The following is a 25,500-nucleotide window of genomic DNA, read 5'->3' on the forward strand; positions in this document are numbered from 1 at the left end:
CGAGCAAAGAATTATTTGACTAGTTTTTTGTATACATTTCCCCCTTTTCATACCCACTCCATTCTTATGGCCATGTCAGGGGGAGAACAAGTGATGTACAAGAATTAACGGATTTGATAAGGCAAAGCAGGTGACAAACAATTTTTTTTTTATTATGGGACATTCAAATAAAGACGAAAGTAGAAGTGTATATTGAACCTTCATGTACTCATCACCCACCTTAAACAATTATCAACTCAGGGCTAATATAGTTTCATCTATACCTCTGTTTAGATTTCCCCTTGTATTTTTTGAAGAAAATCAGATATATTATTTCCTCTGTAAATGTTTCAGTATATATTTGTAAATGGTAAGGATTTAAGAAAAAAAATACTGTGTTACTCTTAGACATAAAAAGCTAATAGTAACTAATAATTATCCAAAATTGAGTTAATGTTCAAACCACTGATTACTCATAAATGTTGTAGATATATCATCTTGATACCATCTAGATATACCAGATTGGCTCCTGAATCCTTTTGCTATGTCCCTAGTAGTCTTGACAGCTTCCTTGATGTGTGAGGTGATATGATGTTCTAGGCTTACCTTTTATAATTCCAGACCCAGACCTGTAATAAGCCTTTTCTCCAAAGATACCTGGTTTCTTTTCATGATAAATAGTTTTCTGTGTGCTTGAAGAGCTCATTGCCATTGACTGATTATTATCTCTTGCCTTTTCCATGCACAGATTTAGGAAATATGTGATTTTTTTGTTTTTAAAGATAAAATGCGTAATTGATTCATAGTTAAATGTCCAAATCAAATTCAGGGCTATAGTATTTATCCTTAAACTCAATGATGTGTACTCAATAATCTGTATCTCCTTTCTGCCATGCTGAGAGATTTGTTTTGCAATAACTCCAAAAATGATAGAATGTCACTAATTTTCTTTCTTTTTTTAACATCTTTATTGGAGTATAATTGCTTTACAATGGTGTGTTAGTTTCTGCTTTATAACAAAGTGAGTCAGCTATACATATACATATATCCCCATATCTCCTCCCTCTTGCATCTCCCTCCCACCCTCCCTATCACACCCCTCTAGGTGGTCAAAAAGCACCGAGCTGATCTCCCTGTGCTATGCGGCTGCTTCCCACTAGCTATCTATTTTACATTTGGTAGTATGTATAAGTACATGTCACTCTCTCACTTTGTCCCAGCTTACCCTTCCCACTCCCTGTGTCCTCAAGTCCATTCTCTACATCTGCGTCTTTATTCCTATCCTGACCCTAGGTTCTCCAGAACCTTTTTTTTTTTTAGATTCCATATATATGTGTTAGCATACGGTATTTATTTTTCTCTTTCTGACTTACTTCACTTTGTATGACAGTCTCTAGGTCCATCCACCTCACTACAAATAACTCAATTTCGTTTCTTTTTATGGCTGAGTCATATTCCATTGTATATATGTGCCATATCTTCTTAATCCATTCATCTGTCAATGGACACTTAGGTTGCTTCCATGTCCTGGCTACTGTAAATAGAGCTGCAATGAACATTGTGGTACATGACTCTTTTTGAATTATGGTTTTCGCAGGGTATATGCCCAGTAGTGGGATTCCTGGGTCGTATGGTAGTTCTATTTTTAGTTTTTTAAGGAACCTCTATACTGTTCTCCATAGTGACTGTATCAATTTACATTCCCACCAACAGTGCAAGAGGGTTCCCTTTTCTCCACACCCTCTCCAGCATTTATTTTTTGATGATGGCCATTCTGACTGGTGTGAGGTGACACCTCATTGCAGTTTTGATTTGCATTTCTCTAATGATTAGTGATGTTGAGCATCCTTTCATGTGTTTGTTGGCAATCTGTATGTCTTCTTTGGAGAAATGTCTATTTAGGTCTTCTGCCCATTTTTGGATTGGGTTGTTTTTTTTTTGACATTGAGCTACATGAGCTGCTTGTAAATTTTGGAGATTAGTCTATTGTCAGTTGCTTCATTTGGAAATATTTTCTCCCATTCTGAGGGTTGTCTTTTAGTCTTGTTTATGGTTTCCTTTGCTGTGCAAAAGCTTTTAAGTTTCATTAGGTCCCACTTGTTTATTTTTGTTTTTATTTCCATTTCTCTAGGAGGTGGGTCAAAAGGGATCTTGCTGTGATTTATGTCATAGAGTGTTCTGCCTATGTTTTCCTCTAAGAGTTTGATAGTGTCAGGTCTTACATTTAGGTCTTTAATCCATTTTGAGTTTATTTTTGTGTATGGTGTTAGGGAGTGTTCTAATTTCACTCTTTTACATGTAGCTGTCCAGTTTTCCCAGCACCACTTATTGAAGAGGCTGTCTTTTCTCCACTGTATATTCTTGCCTCCTTTATCAAAAATGAGGTGACCATATGTGCGTGGATTTATCTCTGAGCTTTCTATCCTGTTCCATTGATCTATATTTCTGTTTTTGTGCCAGTACCATACTATCTTGCTTACTGTAGCTTTGTAGTATAGTCTGAAGTCAGGGAGGCTGATTCCTCCAGCTCCGTTTTTCTTTCTCAAGATTGCTTTGGCTATTTGGGGTCTTTTGTGTTTCCATACAAATTGTGAAATTTTTTGTGGTAGTTCTGTGAAAAATGCCAGTGGTAGTTTGATAGGGATTGCATTGAATCTGTAGATTGCTTTGGGCAGTATAGTCATTTTCACAATGTTGATTCTTCCAATCCAAGAACATGGTGTATCTCTCCATCTGTTTGTATCATCTTTAATTTCTTTTATCAGTGTCTTATAGTTTTCTGCATACAGGTCTTTTGTCTCCTTAGTTAGGTTTATTCCTAGGTATTTTATTCTTTCTGTTGCAATGGTAAACGGGAGTGTTTCCATAATTTCTCTTTCAGATTTTTCATCATTAGTGTATAGGAATGCAAGAGATTTCTGTGCATTAATTTTGTATCCTGCTACTTTACCAAATTCATTGATTAGCTCTAGTAGTTTTCTGGTGGCAAATTTAGGATTCTGTATGTATAGTATCATGTCATCTGCAAACAGTGACAGCTTTACTTCTTTTCTGATTTGGATTCCTTTTATTTCTTTTTCTTCTCTGATTGCTATGGCTAAAACTTCCAAAACTATGTTGAATAATAGTGGTGAGAGTGGGCAACCTTGTCTTGTTCCTGATCTTAGAGGAAATGCTTTCAGTTATTCACCATTGAGAACGATGTTGGCTGTGGGTTTGTCGTATATGGCCTTCATTATGTATAGGTAAGTTCCCTCTATGCCTACTTTCTTGAGGGTTTTTATCATAAATGGGTGTTGAATTTTGTCAAAAGCTTTTTCTGTATCTATTGAGATGATCATATGGTTTTTATCCTTCAATTTGTTAATATGGTTTATCACGTTGATTGATTTGCATATATTAAAGAATCCTTGCCTTCCTGGGATAAACCCCACTTGATCATGGTGTATGATCCTTTTAGTGTGCTGTTGGATTCTGTTTGCTAGTATTTTGTTGAGGAGTTTTGCATCTATGTTCATCAGTGATATTGGCCTGTAGTTTTCTTTCTTTGTGACATCTTTGTCTGGTTTTGGTATCAGGGTGATGGTGGCCTTGTAGAATGAGTTTGAGAGTGTTCCTACCTCTTCTATATTTTGGAGGAGTTTGAGAAGGATAGGTGTTAGCTCTTCTCTAAATGTTGGATAGAATTCTCCTGTGAAGCCATCTGGTCCTGGGCTTTTGTTTGTTGGAAGATTTTTAATCACAGTCTCAATTTCAGTGCTTGTGATTGGTCTGTTTATATTTTCTATTTCTTCCTGGGTCAGTCTCGGAAGGTTGTGCTTTTCTAAGAATTTGTCCATGTCTTCCAGGTTGTCCATTTTATTGGCATATAGTTGCTTGTAGTAATCTCTCATGATCCTTTGTATTTCTGCAGTGTCAGTTGTTACTTCTCCTTTTTCATTTCTGGTTCTATTGATTTGAGTCTTCTCCCTCTTTTTTTCTTGATGAATCTGGCTAATGGTTTATCAATTTTGTTTATCTTCTCAAAGAACCAGCTTTTAGTTTTATTGATCTTTGCTGTTGTTTCCTTCATTTCTTTTTCATTTATTTCTGATCTGATCTTTATGATTTCTTTCCTCCTGCTCACTTTGGGTTTTTTTTAATTCTTCTTTCTCTAATTGCTTTAGGTGTAAGGTTAGGTTGTTTATTTGAGTTATTTCTTGTTTCCTGAGGTAGGATTGTATTGCTATAAACTTCCCTCTTAGAACTGCTTTTGCTGCATCCCATAGGTTTTGGGTTGTTTTCATTGTCATTTGTTTCTAGGTATTTTTTGATTTCCTCTTTGATTTCTTCAGTGATCTCTTGGTTATTATGTAGCGTATTGTTTTGCCTCCATGTGTTTCTATTTTTTATCGATTTTTTCCTGTAATTGATATCTAGTCTCATAGCGTTGTGGTCGGAAAAGATACTTGGTACGATTTCAATTTTCTTAACTTTACGAAGGCTTGATTTGTGACCCAAGATATGATCTATCCTGGAGAATGTTCCATGAGCACTTGAGAAGAAAGTGTATTCTGTTGTTTTGGATGGAATGTCCTGTAAATATCAATTTAGTCCATCCTGTTTAATGTATCATTTACAGCTTGTGTTTCCTTATTTATTTTCATTTTGGATGATCTGTCCATTGGTGAAAGTGGGGTGTTAAAGTCCTCTACTATGATTGTGTTACTGTCGATTTCCCCTTTTATGGCTGTTAGCATTTGCCTTATGTATTGAGGTGCTTCTATGTTGGGTGCATAAATATTTACAATTGTTATATCTTCTTCTTGGATTGATCCCTTGGTCATTATGTAGAGTCTTTCTTTGTCTCTTGTAATAGTCTTTATTTTAAAGTCTATTTTTTCTGATATGAGAATTGCTACTGTGGCTTTCTTTTGATTTCCATTTGCATGGAATACCTTTTTCCATTCCCTCACTTTCAGTCTGTATGTGTCCCTAGGTCTGAAGTGGGTCTCTTGTAGACCGCACGCATATATACGGGTCTTGCTTTTGTATCTATTCAGCCAGTCTGTGTCTTTTGGTTGGAACATTGAATCCATTTACATTTAAGGTAATTATTGATATGTATGTTCCTATTACCATTTGTTTTGGGTTTGTTATTGTAGGTCTTTTCCTTCTCTTGTGTTTCCTGCCTAGAGAAGTTCCTTTAGCATTTGTTGTAAAGCTGGTTTGGTGGTGCTGAATTCTCTTAGCTTTTGCTTGTCTGTAAAGGTTTTAATTTCTCCTTCGAATCTGAATGAGTTCTTTGCTGGGTAGAGTAATCTTGGTTGTAGGTTTTTCCCTTTCATCACTTTAAATATGTCTTGCCACTCCCTTCTGGCTTGCAGAGTTTCTGCTGAAAGATTAGCTCTTAATCTTATGGGTAGTCCCTTGTATGTTATTTGTTGTTTTTCCCTTGCTGCTTTTAATATTTGTTCTTAGTATTTAATTTTTGATAGTTTGATTAATATGTGTCTTGGCGTGTTTCTCCTTGGATTTATCCTGTATGTGACTGTTTGTGCTGCCTGGACTTGATTAACTATTTCCTTTCCCCTATTAGGGAATTTTTCAACTATAATCTCTTCAAATATTTTCTCAGTCCCTTTCTTTTTCTCTTCTTCTTCTGGGACCCCTGTAATTCGAATGTTGGTGCATTTAATGTTGTCCCAGAAGTCTCAGAGACTGTCCTCAATTCTGTTCATTCTTTTTTCTTTATTTTGCTCTGCAGTAGTGATTTCCACTACTTTATCTTCTATGTCACTTATCCGTTCTTCTGCCTCAGTTATTCTGCTATTGATTCCTTCTAGAGAATTTTTAATTTCATTTATTGTGCTGCTCATCATTGTTTGTTTGCTCTTTAGTTCTTCTAGATCTTTGTTATTTTCTCCATTCTATTTCCAAGATTTTGGATCATCTTTACTATCATTACTGTGAATTCTTTTTCAGGTAGACTGCCTATTTCCTCTTCACCTGTTTGGTCTGGTGTGTTTTTACCTTGCTCCTTCATCTACTGTGTGTTTCTCTGTCTTCTCATTTTGCTAAACTTAATGTGTTTGTGGTCTCCTTTTTGCAGGCTGCAGGTTCATAGTTCCCGTTGTTTTTGGTGTCTGCCCCCAGTGGCTTAGGTTGGTTCAGTGGGTTGTGCAGGCTTCCTGGTGAAGGGGACTAGTGCCTGTGTTCTGGTGGATGAGGCTGGATCTTGTCTTTCTGGGGGGCAGGACCGCGTCCAGTGGTGTGTTTTGGGGTGTTTGTGACCTTATTATTATTTTAGGCAGCCTCTCTGCTAATGGATGGGGTTGTGTTCCTGTCTTGCTAGTTGTTTGGCATAGGGTGTCCAGCACTGTAGCTTGCTGGTTGTTGATCGGAGCTACATCTTAGCGTTGAGATGGAGAACTTTCGCCATTTGATATTACATGGAGCTGGGAGGTCTCTGGTGGACCAAAGTCCTGAACTCGGCTCTCCCTCCTCAGAGGCACAGGCCTGACACCCAGCTGGAGCACCAAGACCCTGTCAGTCTCACGGCCAGGTACATGGGGAGTTTCTTGCCTTTTGGGAGTCTGAGATTTTACCAGCGTTCAGTAGGTGTTCTGTAGGAGTTTTTCCACATGTGGTTGTATTTCTGATGTATTTGTGCGGAGGAAGGTGATCTCCACGTCTTACTCCTCTGCCATCTTGAAGGTCTCCCCACTAATTTTCTTTATTCTACATTATACAGACAACAAAGTCTCAGGATAACAACACCAAAGTGCACTTTTAAAATTTTTGGTCACACTGTGCAGCTTGTGGGATCTTAGTTCCCTGACCAGGGATCAAACCCATGCCCCCTGCTGTGGAAGCACAGAATCCTAACCACTGGGCTGCCAGGGAATTCCCCAAAGTGCACTCTTAATGTCATTATTAAAAATAGTTTAAGGCTTTTATGGTAAATATTTTTATTCTTAGACTATATCTCACTAGGCATGTGTAATCAAATTACTGTGTTTTAACATCACTTGGAATAGATCTTCTGTATGTGGGTATCCCACCAACTGGATGCACATGTACTGTTTTATTTATTTTAATTTTTATTTTATTTTCTGTTGTTAGAATAGTTTTTAAGAATTATTTCTGATTGATAGTAATGTAAAACATTTGCATTGTTCCATAGCCAAATCTACAAAACAAACACTAAATGTTGGTAATACTTGAGGCATAGGCAGTCTACCATACAGCTCTTCCTTATTCACTTGGTTCTATTTTCACTGCTTTGTGAAAGGCCCAGTAAAGGGAGCAATTAACAGGTACTGGGGAATGTGAGAGTAGCAGCTACCTACCAAAGTAATCTAAACAGTCATGTTCTGTGAATAGTATAGGTAGTTATAATAAACAGTAATTGCAGTGAATGATGGCAAAAGAGGACATAAACAGTAATTGCAGTGAATGATGGCAAAAGAGGACATACAGAATTACTCTGTGAGCCGAGGAGCACTCATCCTCCTCTTTAAAGAATTCAGAGGAGCTTCCGCTTCTGGGTAGGATGCAGTAATTTGGGGCAAGCCAATGCTCTGATAGCAGCAATTATAAAAGCCTACATAAGTTATAAAAATTACAGGTTTTAGGACATCTATGAAAGCAAACTAAAGGGACTAAAATTCCAGAGAGGGAGAGCCATTCCAGAGCTGAGGAGTCAAGGATCCATAGGCTCTTAATTAAAAGGCCCGGTAAGCCATGCCTTAAAAAGGGTTTTATATGATCAGCTACTCACCATATTTGCCTGACAGAGAAAAAAAGAAACCCTCTCTGGTGGAATATAACATAATCTGGAATCTGTAGATATAATGTCTGCCATACAATAAAAAATTATGAGACCTGCAAAGAGGAAGGGCCATATGACTCATAATTAACTATATAGGAAAATGAAGCAACTCTGTGGATGATTCAAATGGTGGAGTTGGCATTTAAAGATTGTAAAGCAACTATGATTAATATTTTCAAGAAAATAGAGGAAAAAAAGACAAAATGAATGAAATGATGGAAATTTTAACCAGAAAATTGGAATCCATACAGAGATTTAAGTGAACTTCCTAGAACTGAAAAATAAAATATCTGAAGTGAAGAACTCTTTGGGTAGGTTTAATAATAGATTGGATATGGCCAAACACAGGATTTGTGAACTGTTAGACATATCAATAGAAAATATCTAAATGGAAGCCCAGAGATAAGAGAACAGAAAGAACAGAAAAGAGCATAATACTCAAAGTGCTAACATATGTGTAAAGTCTGAGAAGCAGTGTAGAGAAAGAATGGGACAAATGCAATATTTAAAGAGACAATGGCTGAGAACATTCCAAAATAATGAAAGACATCAACTCACAGAGTTCAGAATTTCAGCAAACCCAAGCAGAGACAAATACATAGAAAACCACACTGGGGCACAGTATAGCAGAACTGCTGAAAATCTTAAAAAGCAAACACAGAAAAACTACACACTACCCTCAAAGGGCAACAGTGAAACTGACAGCTAACTTCTCAGCAGTGATGATGGAAACCAGAAGATAATGGAATAAGCTTCAGAATGTTGCCAGCCTAGATTTCCATGTGCAGTGAAAAATATCCTTCAAAAATGAAAGTGAAATAGAGGCATTTTGAGAAAAAAAATAACTGAGGGAATTAATTATTACTGCTAAATTTATCAGCCAAATTTATTGGATTTGGTTCTTTGAAAAGATGAATAAATTTAAGAAGTCCCTACCAAGACTGATAAAGAAGAGATAAAACATGAATTAACAATATCAGACTTCCCTGGTGGCGTGGTGGTTAAGAATCCGCCTGCCAATGCAAGGAACATGGGTTCAGGCTGTGGTCCGGGAGGATCCTACATGCCGCAGAGCAACTGGGCCCATGTGCCACAACTGCTGAGCCTGCGCTCTAGAGCCTGTGAGCCACAACTGCTGAGCCGCGTGCCACAACTACTGAAGACTGCGTGCTTGGAGCCCGTGCTCCGCAAGGGGAGAGGCCACCGCAGTGAGAGGCCTGCGCACTGTGGTGAGGAGTGGCCCCCGCTCGCCACAGCTGGGGGTGGCCTGCATGCAGCAACAAAGACCCAATGCAGCCAAAACTAAATAAAATAAATTAATTAATTAAAAAAAAAATCAAGAATGAAAAAGGTGATATCATTACAGATCCTACAGGCGTAAAAAAGACCCCAACAAAATATTATGAATAACTTTATACCAATAAATTTGACATAATTTGGGTAAAAAGGAACGAATACCTTGAGGAGAAATCTTACCAAAACTGACAGAAGAAATAGAAAATCTGAGTAGTCTTAACACTAATAATGAATTTGAAGCAATTAAAAAAAAATCTTTCCATAAAGAAACCCTGAGGCTTGGATAACTTCATTGGTAAAATTTCCCAAATATTTAGGAAGAAATAACATCAAACTTACCCAAACTTTTCCAGAAAAAAAGAAAGAATATTTTCTAATGTTTTAATTTTTTTGAAGGCCAGCATGACTTTGATTTCAAACCCTGACAAGGACATTAAAAGAAAGAGAAATTATTCATCAGTCTATTCATGAATATAAATCCAAATGTTCTTAACAAAATATTAGCAAGTGGAATCCAGCCACATATTTAAAAAGCATAATACAGCACAATTAAGTATGGCTTATTCCATACATGCAAGAGAGCCTTAGCATTTAAAAATGGATCAATATAATCCTTACATTAACAGGGCAAAGAAAAAAAAGGAAAAAAACATGTGATCCTCTTGATAGATGTCAAAAAAACTTTGACAAAAATTCAATGTTAATTTTTCATTAAAAATATATAGCAAATGTCATACACAATAGTGAAATATTTTTAAACTTTCCTATTTAAATGGAGAATGATGAATGTTCTCTCTTACTATTCAATACTTCTTTTCAACATTGTGCTAGAAGTCCTAGTCAGTACAATTATATAGAAAAAGAAATATAAGGGATAAGGATTAGGAAGAAAGAAATAAACTGTCATTACTTGAAAGCAACATGATTATGTACCTAGAAAATATAAAAGACTCTATGGACACACTGTTAGAATTAATATATAAATTTAGAAACATCACTGGATAAAGAGTCAATATTAAAAATTGTACAATAACATCAAAAAAGAATAAAATACTTAATAAATTTAACAAAATAAGTGCAAGATGTGAACACTGCAAACTTCAAAACACCATTGTAAGAAATTAAAGAAGACCTAAATAAATGGAAAGATATGCCATGTTCATGGATTGGAAGTCTGAATATCATTAAGGTGGCAACATTTCCCAAATTAATTCACAGATTCAATACAGTCCCTATCAAAATTCCAGCTTTTTTTTTTTTTTTGGCAGAAATTCACAAGCTGATTCTAAAATTCATATGCAAATGTAAGGGACTCAAAATAACCAAATCAATCTTTAAAAAAAAGAACAAACATGGAGACTCACAATTCCTAATTTCAAAACTTACTATAAAACTACAGTAATCAAGGCAGTGTAGTACTAGCATAATAATAGACATATAGATCAATAGAATATAATTGAAAGTACAGAAATAAATCCATACATCTATGGCCAATTGATTTTGAACAAAGATGCCAAAACAATTCAGTGGGGAAAGGATAGTATTTCAACAAATAGGGCTGGGCATCTGGATAGCCAGTTGAATTAGTTTGAACCTCTGCTTCATACTATATATAAAAATTTTCTCAAAATGGATCAATGACCTAAAGGTAAGAATTAAAACTGTAAAACTCTTAGAAGAACACATGGGTGTATATTTTCTTGACGTTGGATTAGGCAGTAGTTTATTAGATATGACATCTGAAGCTCAAGCAACCAAAGAAAAAAAAACAGATGAATTGGACTTTATCAAGGTTAAAAATTTTTGTGCTTCAACTGACACTATCAAGAAAGTGAAAGACAACCCACAAGATGAGAAAATATTTGCAAATCATATATCTGATAAAGGACTAAAATCTAGTATATATAAAGAAATCTTATAACTCAACAATAAAAACACGAATAACCCAATTAAAACTGGCCAAAGAATTTAAGTAGACATTTTTCAAAGAAGAGCTATGAATGGCCAATATACAACATGAAAAGATGTCCAACATCATTAATCAATACAGAAATTCAAATCAAAACCACAGTGTGGTATCACCCAGTAGGATGGCTTTAATAAAAAAGATGGACAGTAACAAGTGTTGGCAAAGATGCAGAGAAATTGAAACCCTCGTGCTTTGGTAGTGGGGATATGAAATTGTGCAGCTGCTTTGGAAAACATTTTGTCAGTTCCTCAAGAAGTTAAACATAGAATTACCCAGGAATTCCTCCTCTAGGTATATATCCAAACAAATTGTAAAATATTCATACAAAAACTTGTACATGAATGTTTATAGCAGCATTATTCATAACAGCCAAAAAGTAGAAACAACCCAAATATCCATCAACTAATAGATAAGTAACATGTGGTACATTCATTCAATGGAATATTATTCAGCCATAAAGAAGAATAAACTACTGATACATGCTACAACATGGATGAACCTTGAAAACATTACGCTAATGAGAGAAGCCAGTCACAAAAGATCAGATATTGTATGATTCCATTTATGTGAATGTCTAGGATAGGCATATACATAATGACAGGAAGTAGATTAGTGATTCCAGGGGCAAGGGGTAGGAAGAAATGAGGAGTGACTACTAGTGGGTTCATGATTTCTTTTTGTGGTGATGACAGTGTTCTGGAATTAGATAGCTATGATGGGTGTACGACCTTGGAAATATACTAAAAACCCACTGAATCATGTACTTGAAAAAGGTCTTTGTGGTATGAATTCTATTTCAATTAAAAAATTTAAACATCAGTTGTATTACTACTTACCAGCAAAAAAATGATAGAAATCATAATTCTGAAAATACCATTTACAATAGCATTAGAAATCTCAAATATCTAGTAATACAGTAGCAAAAGATATGAAAGACCACACTACAGGAAAACTAGAAATCTCATGGTGTATATGTTTAGATATATAAAAGGAAGAAGGTTTCTGCCTATCTTTCAATGACTCCCTTTTTCTTAGAACTAACTGCCACATCATAGAAGTAGGTTGTTTGTCTTGTTTGTACTGCATTCTCCTCGGACCCCCGTTCTGGCCACTATTTTTCTGACAGCAAAATTATCAGGAACCAGGGTGACCTTCTTTCATTCAGTTCAAAGTCCAAATTCCTAGAAGAAAAGAAATACCTCAGTTTAAGAAAGACAATTTAGAATTAGGACTGCACTAAGAGAATATAAAATCAGAGCTGTCGGTGGCCATCCTTTACCATGCACAGAAATAATCAAAGATAGCTGGACCGTGTAAGAGAAGACTAAAGCAGAGGTACAGAAAGAAGCAAAGGTGAGAAGGCCAGAGCTGAAGGTCTGATGACTTTCCATTTCTTGGTTTCAGTCCCTCGTGATGTCTAGCTGCATTGCTGCTTTTGGATTCTGTGAGATAGCTATGTTCATGTAATACATTTCCACCACCCACCACATGGGTTTTCTTTTAAATAGCTTGAATTGTTTCTGTTGCTTGCAACTGTAGTGAAAATTAGGATGTTTACTATACTTCCTACTAGCATGAGACTTTTATGAGAGCAAAAGTCCCCCACGTTTTCAGTATAACCCTGTGGAAAACAGAAAAAAGATGCTTCCTATCAGGCAAATGTTTTATTATACACATACCCCCTTCACATACATATATTATATATGCAACCATCCCAAATCTTATGAACATTCTGATTATATAATTCAGTTCTTATATGCAAATTCAAGTATCCCCAAATAAAGGTGTATAATTATACCTTTATACATAACATACGTACAGTATCTGCATTTTCTTTCTCAGTAACTTACACAGTGAAGGAGTCATAGATTTACCCTACTAAGGTTGTGACAACAGCCTTTTCAAAACAATACAAATTTCAGTGTTTCTGACCTCTTGTCAGACCATTTTATTAAATGATAAAAACTGATATTTAGTTCAGAGAATATAGTTGCTAAATGATTGTTTCCAAATGTGCTTGTAGGTTCAACAAATATTTTAATATTTTATATTGTCAAATTGTAGGACCATATTTAAAAACAGAAGTATGCACCTTAGAGTACAAATATAATTAGAAATTTTTTTTATGCTTCCTACAACTCTTTCAAAAAAAATTTTTTTTTAGTTGTTTCTCACAGTTATAGTCCAAGAGATAAAATTTTGGTCAAATTTTAGGAAAAATACTTTTGCTATTTTTAAGATTAGGCAGTGTGAAAAATACACCTTTTTAGTTGTAAAAATTTTTTTTAACTTTATTTTTAGTATTTAAACTTCTTATCCTTTAAATGCATTCTCAATAAGAAGTATGGGCTTTGTTTACTTTGAAGAAAATTGATTTGACATTAATAAGTTCATCTGCATTTGCTATGCCATTTTGAGTGTGAAAATTTAATGTACTTGAAGAATGCAAGGATAAAACCAGTGCCTGAGCACTTTGGAAGTGTGCACATTTAAATACTAGTCAACAGGCAGTCTGCTTTTCTTTGTACTCTTTGGTGTATACATGCATTAAAGTGCAAAATCAAGGACTCCAATTCATTAGTGCTATCCTTTTCTTGATAAATGACAAAATGATAGTGTAATATTTGACAAAAAAATTGAAAGGAGATTTGCTTTCTCATTTGAAAAGTAAAATTATAAAGTGCATAAATATGGTTAGCATATATCAGGAACTGCAAAATTAAAAGTAATATTCTTTTAAAAATATTAATTCCAGTAGCTTATGCACAGACCACATTATTTGAATTTATAGTTAGGATGTGAAGCTGTGTCAGGGATGCCTCCTATTTTTAATTTGTTTTTTCTGGATTTTTTTTTTAAGCAACTGACCCTTACCCCACTGGTCATTATCGACCCTGTTAAAGTAATTTTAAGTATTTACTTCAAATACATTTCTAGTTCAGATTAATGCTTTATTTTGCTTTAAATACTTGGAAACTAGAACTTTAAAAACATGTAAATTAATATATTATGTGACAGAACTAAGAAAATATATGCATTTCAGATTATGATAGTGATGGAGTATGGGATCTGTTAATTTTATACCTAAGTGTACAGCTTAGGTCAGTTTTCTCTCAGAACCTTATTTTTCCAATTGACAATCTCTGTAAGCTTGTGTTTGTTAGTAAGACAAATTCAGACAGTTCTCAGGACTTAGGGAGTGGAGTTGGGGTGGAGGAGCACTTGTGTTTTCTAAGTATCATTTCTAACAGAAATATAGTAGAAGTTTTTGTCACTTAGGTAGTAATAGCCATATGCTAGTATTCTGTAAACAAACTTGTATATGGTTCTCATTCCTAGCAAGACTTGCCAACACTGCCTTGAAATTTTGGGGTGTCCCCAGAATCTCTATAATTAGATTTCCAGATCCTAGTTAGTTTCCACCACTGGGAACAAATGTGTATAGTCATTGTGCACCATCTTGTGGTAATGTTTAGAAGTTCATCTATTAGAAATTGTTGGATAAGGGACAAAGTGACTCCTTATCACTTACTTCAAAACAACAACCTTCAAGGAGTTTCCTCCTATTCTTCCCACCCCACAAACAGTAGATTCCTTCCCTAAGTAAATTAAATGCATAATATGGGGAGAACTAAGGCAGCTAGTATAACTAGTAAAGCAGGGTGTTTGAGAGATCAGGCTCTGGAATTAGACCACCTGAATTAGAATCTCAAATTTGCTACTTATTATTTCATAGTTTCGAACATGTTACTTAACCTCTTTATGAATTAATTTTCTCATCTGTGGAGATATAATAGGACTGCTGTATAGGCAGACAACCAAGGATGAAGAGACATTTGAGGAAAATTTGGAACATGTGAAAGAAAGCCCAAAATAAGTAAACAGAAAGTGGACGAAAGAACAACAGGATAATTCAGAGATGTAATAAAACGTAATATAAACTAATCAGTAACATCAGAGAAATTAAAGACTAAATTGAAACCATAAAACAGAATAGCATGCTGTGAAAAAAAGAACAATTAAAGAAGAAGAGCAAGCACAGGGAAGTAAAAATTATGATTCAAAAAAAAAAAATAGCTTAGCTGGAGGGCCAGAAAATAAAATCAGTATAATCTGAATGAAAGCGAAAAGACAAGGAGACAGAAAACATGAGACAAGAGGGCAATCTGGAGTCTGATACCTGACTAATAAAAGTTCCAGAAAGACAGAACAAACAAATCAGAATAAATAATTTGAGAAGATTCACTAGACTTAAAGTGAGACATATATCTGTGCATCAAAAAGGCTTACTTAGTGCTGGTTAGGATGAATGAAAGAAGATCTACAAAGGAAGCAACGTTTCAGAACATCATGGATAGAGAGAAAATCATAAATGCTTCCAAGGAACAAAAATTGAAGTAGTTTTAATGTTTTTATCAGCAACACTGGATGGTAGAAGACAGTGGACTTAAAAATCCAGGGGGAAAATGATTTCCAACCCCGTGTTCTATACCCAGGAAAATTATTAGTTAAGTGTGAAAGTAAAATAAAGACATCTTAATACATTCAAGGATTCAGAAAGTTTAACTCTCATACATCCTTTCTTAGGCAGTTGTTCTAGGATGAGCACAATCAAATAAAGCAGTTAACCAATAAAGAAAAAGTCAAAGAATCCAGCAATAGTGGATTCAGCCCAGAAGCTTAATGAAAGGAAGTTCCAGGATGACAACTATAGCACAGGCCTAGATTGCATTGGGAGGAAGATGGAGGGCTCAAGAAAGGAGATATGTATTTGGGGAGTAAATGGGTGAGGTGTTTTCATATAGTTACCTTTATCTTTGAAATATTTGAATGAACTAAAGAAACTTTAGGTAGATATTGCTAGACTAAAAGGAAGGCAGTAAAACTTCAGGGAAAATAATATGTTGCTCAAGAAAGAAAAGCACTCCACTTGATTCTGCATTAAAAATATTTTTACCTTCTATGTATCTCTCAAATTAGTCCATTCTCTTTGAATCTACTAATACTACCACTCTAGACTGTTACTGTAATTTTCTTTTATCTGCTCCATCCTCTCTCAAATCCATTCTCCTACAGTAGTTTTAACTAGTTTTCTTGCATCTACTCTGTCCTCTCTCAAATCTGTTCTCCATACTACACTCCATAGATTGGTTTTTTCAAAATGCAAATTCGGTTATGTTCTTTCTTTGGTTAAAACACTTCAGTGGCTCCACATAGCTCTTAGAATAAAAGATCCACATGATTAACATCCCCTGCAAGGTTCCATACTATCACTTAGTCAATCAGTTCCTAAGTAGCAGTGGGGTGCCAGCTGCTATGTAGTCTTGCCTCACCTCCATAAGATTGACTGGTAAGGACACAAGAGACCCAAATATATTTAGACAGTTTATTACTTACACAGACAGCAAAACATGATCAGCATGGTATCAGCTGCATGCATCCATAATCCCAGAGGATGACACTGAACTGGAGGGACCAGATGACGAGAATGATGGGTTGCTTTGTTTTTGAGGAGTCAACTCTAGGCTGCAGCTAAGCAACTTTACAGCCTACAGCTGTACCTGAAAGGGTCAAGGTGGAAAGTCCTATGCCTTACTAGAACCAGGAGACAGATGAGAAACTGCCTCATGGCAGCCTTATGCAGGATAGGCAGCCTCCTGCAAGCTAAGTAGGCAGATGAGAAATAGCCTTTAACAGTTCCTCGCAAGACTGCCTATCTTGACATGTCCCAGGGAGGATCAGAGGGCATTCTGTAACTAACTGAGCCTTGCCTAGGTGGAGACATGCAATCACCAGGGTGCCATGGTGGAGCTGTTTCCCTAGGAATATAGGCTGATCTTTCTACCACTGTAGTCTCATCTCATGCACTCTCTTATTTTCTGAGCATCAGCCACATTGACCTTCTTTTAATTTCTCCACGTGCCATGCTTTCTCTTGTTTAAAGCTTTTTCATATGCTATCCCTTTCTTTCTCCTACCCCTTTGCCTTGTTAACGCCACTCTTTTTTCAGTCCTCAGTCCAATTATCACTTCCTTAGGAAAGTCTTCCAAGACATTCCTGACCAGGACCATTCCCCCTGTTATATAGCATTGTGCCCCTCTCCTTCATAGCACTCAGAACAATTTTATATTTACTTGTATAATCTTTAATTAATGTAATAGTAGAGATAATACATACACTAATATATTAGTTTATTACTTAATTCTAAAATGCTATCACATACGTAATTTCATTTTATCTTTTTACCTCTGTGAGGTAACAAAACAGGTAGTATTATTTTTTAAAATAAATTTATTTATTTATTTATTTTTGGCTGCTTTGGGTCTTCATTGCTGCGCGTGGGCTTTCTCTAGTTGGGGCGAGCGGAGGCTACTCTTTGTTGCGGTGCGCGGGCTTCTCATTGCGGTGGCTTCTCTTGTTGTGGAGCATGGGCTCTAGGTGCACAGGCTTCAGTAGTTGCAGCACACGGGCTCAGTAGTTGTGGCGCACGGGCTTAGCTGCTCCGCGGCATGTGGGATCTTCCCAGCCCAGGGCTCGAACCCGTGTCCCCTGCATTGGCAGGTAGATTCTTAACCACTGCACCACCAGGGAAGTCCAAAACAGGTAGTAGTATTTTTAATCCCTGTTGTTGTTGTTGTTGTTGTTTTTAACAGAGAACAATCCATATTAGAACTCATGTTTTCTTACTCTAGGGTGCCCTGTACTTCACCACTGTGTTTTTCATGTAAATACATTAAATATAAAGTAGCATACAGTAGGTGAGAGGGGCAAAGAAAATGCCATAAGGGTTTGAAGGAGAGAGAAATCACTTCCAATTTAGGTGATCAGTATAGATCTCCATGATAGAGATGCCATTTGAGTTGGTCTTGAAAGCTGATAGATAGGCTTCTGGTAGACAAAGAAGGGTATTCTAAGACAAGAGGTAATATCAAAGGTACAATCATAGAAAGGCTTGGGACTACTTGAACACTAATGGCAAGTGAATGTATTTTTTTGGATGTAGGGTTAATACAGGTGCTAGAAGGGAGGCTAGAATTACATTGTGGAGGACCTTAAATGTGGAATTAATTTTGTTGGCAGCAGGAAGTAACTAACGTTTCTAAGTGGGCAAATGATCTGATCAGAGTTGAATTTTGGGAGGATTAATTAAGCAACAGCATATAGATAAATTGTAGCATGGTAGGACTGGATTCAAGGAAAACAGAGATCAGGAACTGGGGCAAAACTTCTCAACCAGTAAGCCGTGACATACCTTGTAAAGTATAACGTTGAAACCTTTCAGACAAGGATCACTAGGATCATACCTGTATTTGAGGAAAGTTAGGTATTTTTTAATTTGCTGCAGCAAAGGAGAGCACAGCACCTGCAGAACTGTGGGTCCTCTCAGGGAATTGGGAGGAGCCTATTATAGGAGTTCAGCTTGTGCCAGGTGATTCTTAGAAGGGTTAGGGAGAAGCAGAGGTCAATTCTAGATTGGGTGCTATCAGCAAGTGGGATATTGGATATTTTGGTATATCTTATCTTGGAGATTGGAGAATTAAAAAAATAGTAGTCATTTGTGTTAGCCAGAAGAGGGAGATGTTTAGTTATTTTTGTGGTTCTTGAGCGTCCTTGTCTCTACTTTCAAAAATAATTACACACTAGTCTTATATCTGTCTTCTACTACGATCATAGAGTGGCCTTATCTGAGTATTGTTTATATTCTGCCGAAATTGTTTATGTTCAGTTGGGAACACTATGGTTCAGCTGTCAGCTACCAGCTGCCGGGGATATTTTATTACTTTTTCAGTACCCAGTACATTGATCTGCTCAGCCCTCAAGGCATCTAACCAGTTGCCTCATATGGTGAGCAGCCTTATTCATTTACCCCTGGGTGCTATACATATATTATCATTGTTTAGATGTGCCATGCCTTGAAAAAGTTGATTGAGCAACACACTGAAAATGAAGAGTAAAGGACCAAGAAAGATTACAAAGGTTTTCAAAGCTCTTCACTACCTCCAACATTTCTAATTCATTTAAAATTTGTGCTCCAGCAAAAATAAACTGATTTGTTTCTATAGTCTGTGGTTTGCTGCCTTTGGATATTATGCTCTCTGTCTGGAACATCTTCCTCTGGTCCCCTTCTCATGTCCAGATCCTGTCTGTCCTTCAAGGACCACTTCAAATGTCTCTCGCTTCTCCCATGTTACTCGGAGAGTTAAAATCAAGAAAAAGCCTACTTAAATATAATAAATGAAGAATAGATTATATATTTGGATATATTAATTCTAGCTTAGAGGGGTCAAGCTGGAAGCAATCTCTCCTTTCTATGAATTCATATAGCAAATTTGTTTATATCCCTAAGCACTTATTTCTAACATTTATTAAATATGCATGGTGTCCTATCTACTAGCTGCTGTCAGTGGTACCATCAAAATGCCATGAGGTTTCCTTCTTTCCGGGTTCTTCAGGCTTAAGTATAAAGTAGAAAAAAAAGTTTCAAAACTCCACCCTCATTCTTATCTCATTCAGCAGGAGTTAACTGATGTTCAGTGATATTTGGTTCTATTTATATCAGGGAGGTTAAGAGAAGCTTATAGGTGACTCAGTGCTCCTTGTGAAAAGCTGGGATGGGCCCCATAGTGAGGCAGGGACTGATTGTTATCAGAATATCTTTTTAAAAATACATATTAAAGGGGTTAACTTTTGAGGGAGTGTGAAAATCGTAATCTTTTTGTACTGCCAGAAAGGACAGAGCTGGATAAAAATTAATTATAATTAGTCACATTAATAGATGTACTGAAAAAGAGGCTTTCTTTTCTTATATTAATTTAGGAATGACTGCCTGCAAAAAACCTGGGAACCGAGAATGTAAACATCACTGTAAAAATAAACATGCATGTGGACATGACTGCTGTGAGTTCCATAAAACAAGTTTATTTCAGGTTTTAAAAATTGAAAGGTCATTGAAGAATAGTAATAATATCCTAATTATCTATGTATGATATTTATATTATGCAGCTTATAACTCAAATAATTTTCTTTCTTTTGTGGTTAACATTTTTAAAAAGTAAATATTATATTAGAAATTTTGAAGAAATTTGGCTTTATATGAACAATACATAAAGTTTAACTTAAAGAATCTAGAATTTCTTTTCATAGGTAAAAATGGAGTTGCACAGAAGTCAGAAATGAAAGAGTCAACAGTTTCTTCATATTTATCTGATTTAAGAAACAGAAATGCTCTTTCATCTCTTCCTCCAGTGAAACGTCTAAAGGTTAGTTTTTTTTTTTTATTATTTTTTTGTTTTTTATTTATGGCTGTGTTGGGTCTTCGTTTCTGTGCGAGGGCTTTCTCTAGTTGTGGCAAGCGGGGGCCACTCTTCATCACGGTGCGTAGAAAAGGTTAGTTTTAATAACATTTATCCCTTGTTCTGTAATTAAATGTATATGAATATCCCTTTATTCTGGGTATCAATTAGGTAGGTATCCACAGAGTACTTTAGAGTTACGTAAAGGCTTGAGTAGGAAAATGACTATTATTCATAATACTGTTTCTATAGGAAAAGATACTATAGTTTTTAATAATTAATCTATAAATCCACTTTTGGCGCATAGGGGCATAGTTATACATCCCTTTCCTTCATTAGCCTCTTTTTTTTTTTAAACCAGAGAAGAGGGATATGTAGCTTGCTTTGGTTCAGCAATTGAAACTAGAAACTCTTGCCCTTTTGTGGCTCCATCTGTGGTGGACTGCACTGGAAAGTCTCAAGTTGATTTTGATTCATGCACATAGATGAGTACTGAGCAAAAGTCTCCCTTTCAAGTGATGAAGAAATGGGAGTCCCTACTGATTGATAGGCTAGTCACTAGCAGACTTACTCTAAGCCTAAGTCATCATATCCAGGGCAAAATAATTGATCAGGCCACAAAACAGAGCGAAGAAAATGGCAGAGTGCCTGATTCTTTTCTCGGTCTTTTTTTTTTTTAACATCTTTATTGGAGTATAATTGCTTTACAATGGTGTGTTAGTTTCTGCTTTATAACAAAGTGAATCAGCTATACATACACATATATCTCCATATCTCCTCCCTCTTGAGTCTCCCTCCCACCCTCCCTATCCCACCCCCTAGTCACAAAGCACTGAGCTGATCTCCCTGTCCTATGCGGCTGCTTCCCACTACCTACCTATTTTACGTTTGGTAGTGTATATATGTCCATGCCACTCTCTCACTTTGTCCCAGCTTACCCTTCCCCCTCCCTGTGTCCACAAGTCCATTCTCCACATCTGCGTCTTTATTCCTGTCCTGCCCCTAGGTTCCTCATAACCATTTTTTTTCTTTCTTTTTTTTTTTTTTAGATTCCATATATATGTGTTAGCATATGGTATTTGTTTTTCTCTTTCTGACTTCCTTCACTCTGCATGACAGACTCTAGGTCCATACACTCACTACAAATAACTCAATTTCGTTTCTTTTTATGGCTGAGTAATATTACATTGTATATATGAGCCATGTCTTCTTTATCCATTCATCTGTCGATGGACACTTAGGTTGCTTCCATGTCCTGGCTATTGGAAATAGAGCTGCAATGAACATTGTGGTACATGACTCTTTTTGAATGATGGTTTTCTCAGGATATATGCAATGCCAACTAGTGGGATTGCTGGGTCACATGGTACTTCTATTTTTAGTTTTTTAAGGAACCTCCATACTGTTCTCCATAGTGGCTGTATCAATTTACATTCCCTCCAACAGTGCAAGAGGGTTCCCTTTTCTCCACACCCTCTCCAGCATTTATTGTTTGTAGATTTTTTGATGATGGCCATTCTGGCTGGTGTGAGGTGATACCTCATTGCAGTTTTGATTTGCATTTCTCTAATGATTAGTGATGTTGAGCATCATTTCATTTGTTTCTTGGCAATCTGTTTATCTTCTTTGGAGAAATGTCTATTTAGGTCTTCTGCCCATTTTTGGATTGGGTTTTTTTTTGATATTGAGTTGCATGAGCTGCTTGTAAATTTTGGAAATTAATCCTTTGTCAGTTGCTTCATTTGCAAATATTTTCTCCCATTCTGAGGGTTGTTTTTTCATCTTGTTTATGGTTTCCTTTGCTGTGCAAAAGCGTTTAAGTTTCATTAGGTCCCATTTGTTTACTTTTGTTTTTATTTCCATTTCTCTAGGAGGTGGGTCAAAAAGGATCTTGCTGAGATTTACGTCATAGAGTGTTCTGCCTATGTTTTCCTCTAAGAATTTTATAGTGCCAGGTCTTACATATAGGTCTTTAATCCATTTTCAGTTTATTTTTGTGTATGGCGTTAGGGAGTGTTCTAATTTCATTCTTTTACATGTAGCTGTCCAGTTTTCCCAGCACCACTTATTGAAGAGGCCGTCTTTTCTCCATTGTATATTCTTGCCTCCTGTATCAAAAATAAGGTGACCATATGTGCATGGCTTTATCTCTGGGCTCTGTATCCTGTTCCATTGATCTATATTTCTGTTTCTGTGCCAGTACCATATTGTCTTGATTACTGTAGCTTTGTAGTATAGTCTGAAGTCAGGGAGCCTGATTCCTCCAGCTCCATTTTTCTTTCTCAGGATTGCTTTGGCTATTTGGGGTCTTTTGTGTTTCCATACAAAGTGTGAAATTTTTGGTTCTAGTTCTGAGAGAAATGCCATTGGTACTTTGATAGAGATTGCATTGAATCTGTAGATTGCTTTGGGTAGTAGAGTCATTTAAACAGTGTTGATTCTTCCAATCCAAGAACATGGTATATCACTCCATCTGTTTGTATCATCTTTAATTTATTTCATCAGTGTCTTATAGTTTTCTGCATACAGGTCCATGTCTCCTTTGGTAGGTTCATTCCTAGGTATTTTATTCTTTTTGTTGCAGTGGTAAATGGGAGTGTTTCCTTAATTTCTCTTTCAGATTTTTCATCATTAGTGTATAGGAATGCAAGAGATTTCTGTACATTAATTTTGTACCTGGCTACTTTACCAAATTCATTGATTAGCTCTAGTAGTTTTGTGGTAGAGTCTTTAGGATTCTCTATGTATCGTATCATGTCATCTCAAACAGTGACAGCTTTACTTCTTCTTTTCCGATTTAGATTCCTTTTATTTCTTTTTCTTCTCTGACTGCTGTCGCTAAAACTTCCAAAACTACGTTGAATAATAGTAATGAGAGTGGACAACCTTGTCTTGTTCCTGATCTTAGTGGAAATGGTCTCAGTTTTTCACAATTGAGAATGATGTTGGCTGTGGGTTTGTCATATATGGCCTTTATTATGTTGAGGTAAGTTCCCTCTATGCCTACTTTCTGGAGGGTTTTTATCATAAATGGGTGTTGAATTTTGTCAAAAGCTTTTTCTGCATCTGTTGAGATGATCATATGGTTTTTATCCTTCAGTTTGTTAATATGGTGTATCACGTTGATTGATTTGCATATATTGAAGAATCCTTGCATTCCTGGAATAAATGCCACTTGATCATGGTGTATAATCCTTTTAATGTGCTGTTGGATTCTGTTTGGTAGTATTTTGTTGAGGAGTTTTGCATCTATGTTCATCAGTGATATTGGCATGTAGTTTTCTTTCTTTGTGACATCTTTGTCTGGTTTTGGTATCAGGGTGATGGTGGCCTCATAGAATGAGTTTGGGAGTGTTCCTTCCTCTGCTGTATTTTGGAAGAGTTTGAGAAGGATAGGTGTTAGCTCTTCTCTAAATGTTGGATAGAAGTCTCCTGTGAAGCCATCTGGTCCTGGGCTTTTGTTTGTTGGAAGATTTTAAATCACAGTCTCAATTTCAGTGCTTGTGATTGGTCTGTTTATATTTTCTATTTCTTCCTGGGTCAGTCTTGGAAGGTTGTGCTTTTCTAAGAATTTGTCCATGTCTTCCAGGTTGTCCATTTTATTGGCATAGAGTTGCTTGTAGTAATCTCTCATGACCCTTTGTATTTCTGCAGTGTCAGTTGTTACTTCTTTTTCATTTCTGATTCTATTGATTTGAGTCTTCTCTCTTTTTTTTCTTGATGAATCTGGCTAATGGTTTATCAATTTTGTTTATCTTCTCAAAGAAACAGCTTTTAGTTTTATTGATCTTTGCTATTTCCTTCTTTTTCTTTTTCATTTATTTCTTTTTCATTTATTTCTGATCTGATCTTCATAATTTCTTTCCTTCTGCTAACTTTGGAGTTTTTTGTTCTTCTGTCTCTAATTGCTTTAGGTGTAAGGTTAGGTCATTTGTTTGAGATGTTTCTTGTTTCTTAAGGTAAGATTGTATTGCTCTAAACTTCCCTCTTAGAACTGCTTTTGTTGCATCCCATAGGTTTTGGGTCGTCGTGTTTTCATTGTCATTTCTTTCTAGATATTTTTTGATTTCCTCTTTGATTTCTTCAGTGATCTCTTGGTTATTAAGTAGTGTATTGTTTAGCCTCCATGTGTTTGTATTTTTTACCGATTTTTTCCTGTAATTGATATCTAGTTTCATAGCTTTGTGGTCGGAAAAGATACTTGATAAGATTTCAATTTTCTTAACTTTACCAAGGCTTGATTTGTGACCCAAGATATGATCTATCCTGGAGAATGTTCCATGAGCACTTGAGAAGAATGTGTATTCTGTTGTTTTTGGATGGAATGTCCTATAAATATCAATTTAGTCCATCCTGTTTAATGTATCATTTAAAGCTTGTGTTTCCTTATTTATTTTCATTTTGGATGATCTGTCCATTGGTGAAAGTGAGGTGTTAAAGTCCCCTACTATGATTGTGTTACTGTCGATTTCCCCTTTTATGGCTGTTAGTATTTGCCTTATGTATTGAGGTGCTTCTATGTTGGGTGCATAAATATTTACAATTGTTATATCTTCTTCTTGGATTGATCCCTTGATCATTATGTATTGTCCTTCTTTGTCTCTTGTAATAGTCTTTATTTTAAAGTCTATTTTGTCTGATATGGGAATTGCTACTGTGGCTTTCTTTTGATTTCCATTTGCATGGAATATCTTTTTCCATCCCCTCACTTTCAGTCTGTATGTGTTCCTAGGTCTGAAGTGGGTCTCTTGTAGACAGCATATATATTGGTCTCATTTTTGTATCCATTCAGCGAGTGTATGTCTTTTGGTTTGAGCATTGAATCCATTTACATTTAAGGTAATTATCGATATGTATGTTCCTATTTTCATTTTCTTAATTGTTTTGGGTTTGTTATTGTAGGTCTTTTCCTTCTCTTGTGTTTCCTGCCTAGAGAAGTTCCTTTAGCATTTGTTGTAAAGCTGGTTTGGTGGTGCTGAATTCTCTTAGCTTTTGCTTGTCTGTAAAGGTTTTAATTTCTCCGTCAAATCTGAATGAGATCCTTGCTGGGTAGAGTAATCTTGGTTGTAGATTTTTCCCTTTCATCACTTTAAATATGTCTTGCCACTCCCTTCTGTCTTGCAGAGTTTCTGGTGAAAGATCAGCTGTTA

The 25,500-nt window shown here is 36.0% G+C and overlaps 1 protein-coding gene across 1 annotated transcript in view; it reads left to right on the forward strand.

Annotated features, from left to right (window-relative positions):
- HFM1 (helicase for meiosis 1) overlaps positions 1 to 25,500 on the forward strand; it is a 136,047-nt gene that overhangs the window by 88,208 nt on the left and 22,339 nt on the right. Inside the window, exons 32-33 of the mRNA XM_061186326.1 lie at positions 19,875 to 19,955; positions 20,202 to 20,317. Coding sequence (XP_061042309.1) covers positions 19,875 to 19,955; positions 20,202 to 20,317 — 197 coding nt within the window. The remainder of the gene's footprint in view (positions 1 to 19,874; positions 19,956 to 20,201; positions 20,318 to 25,500) is intronic.

The sequence above is a fragment of the Eubalaena glacialis genome, chromosome 3 (genome assembly GCF_028564815.1).
Source record: "Eubalaena glacialis isolate mEubGla1 chromosome 3, mEubGla1.1.hap2.+ XY, whole genome shotgun sequence".
In the NCBI taxonomy this organism is placed as follows: domain Eukaryota; kingdom Metazoa; phylum Chordata; class Mammalia; order Artiodactyla; family Balaenidae; genus Eubalaena; species Eubalaena glacialis.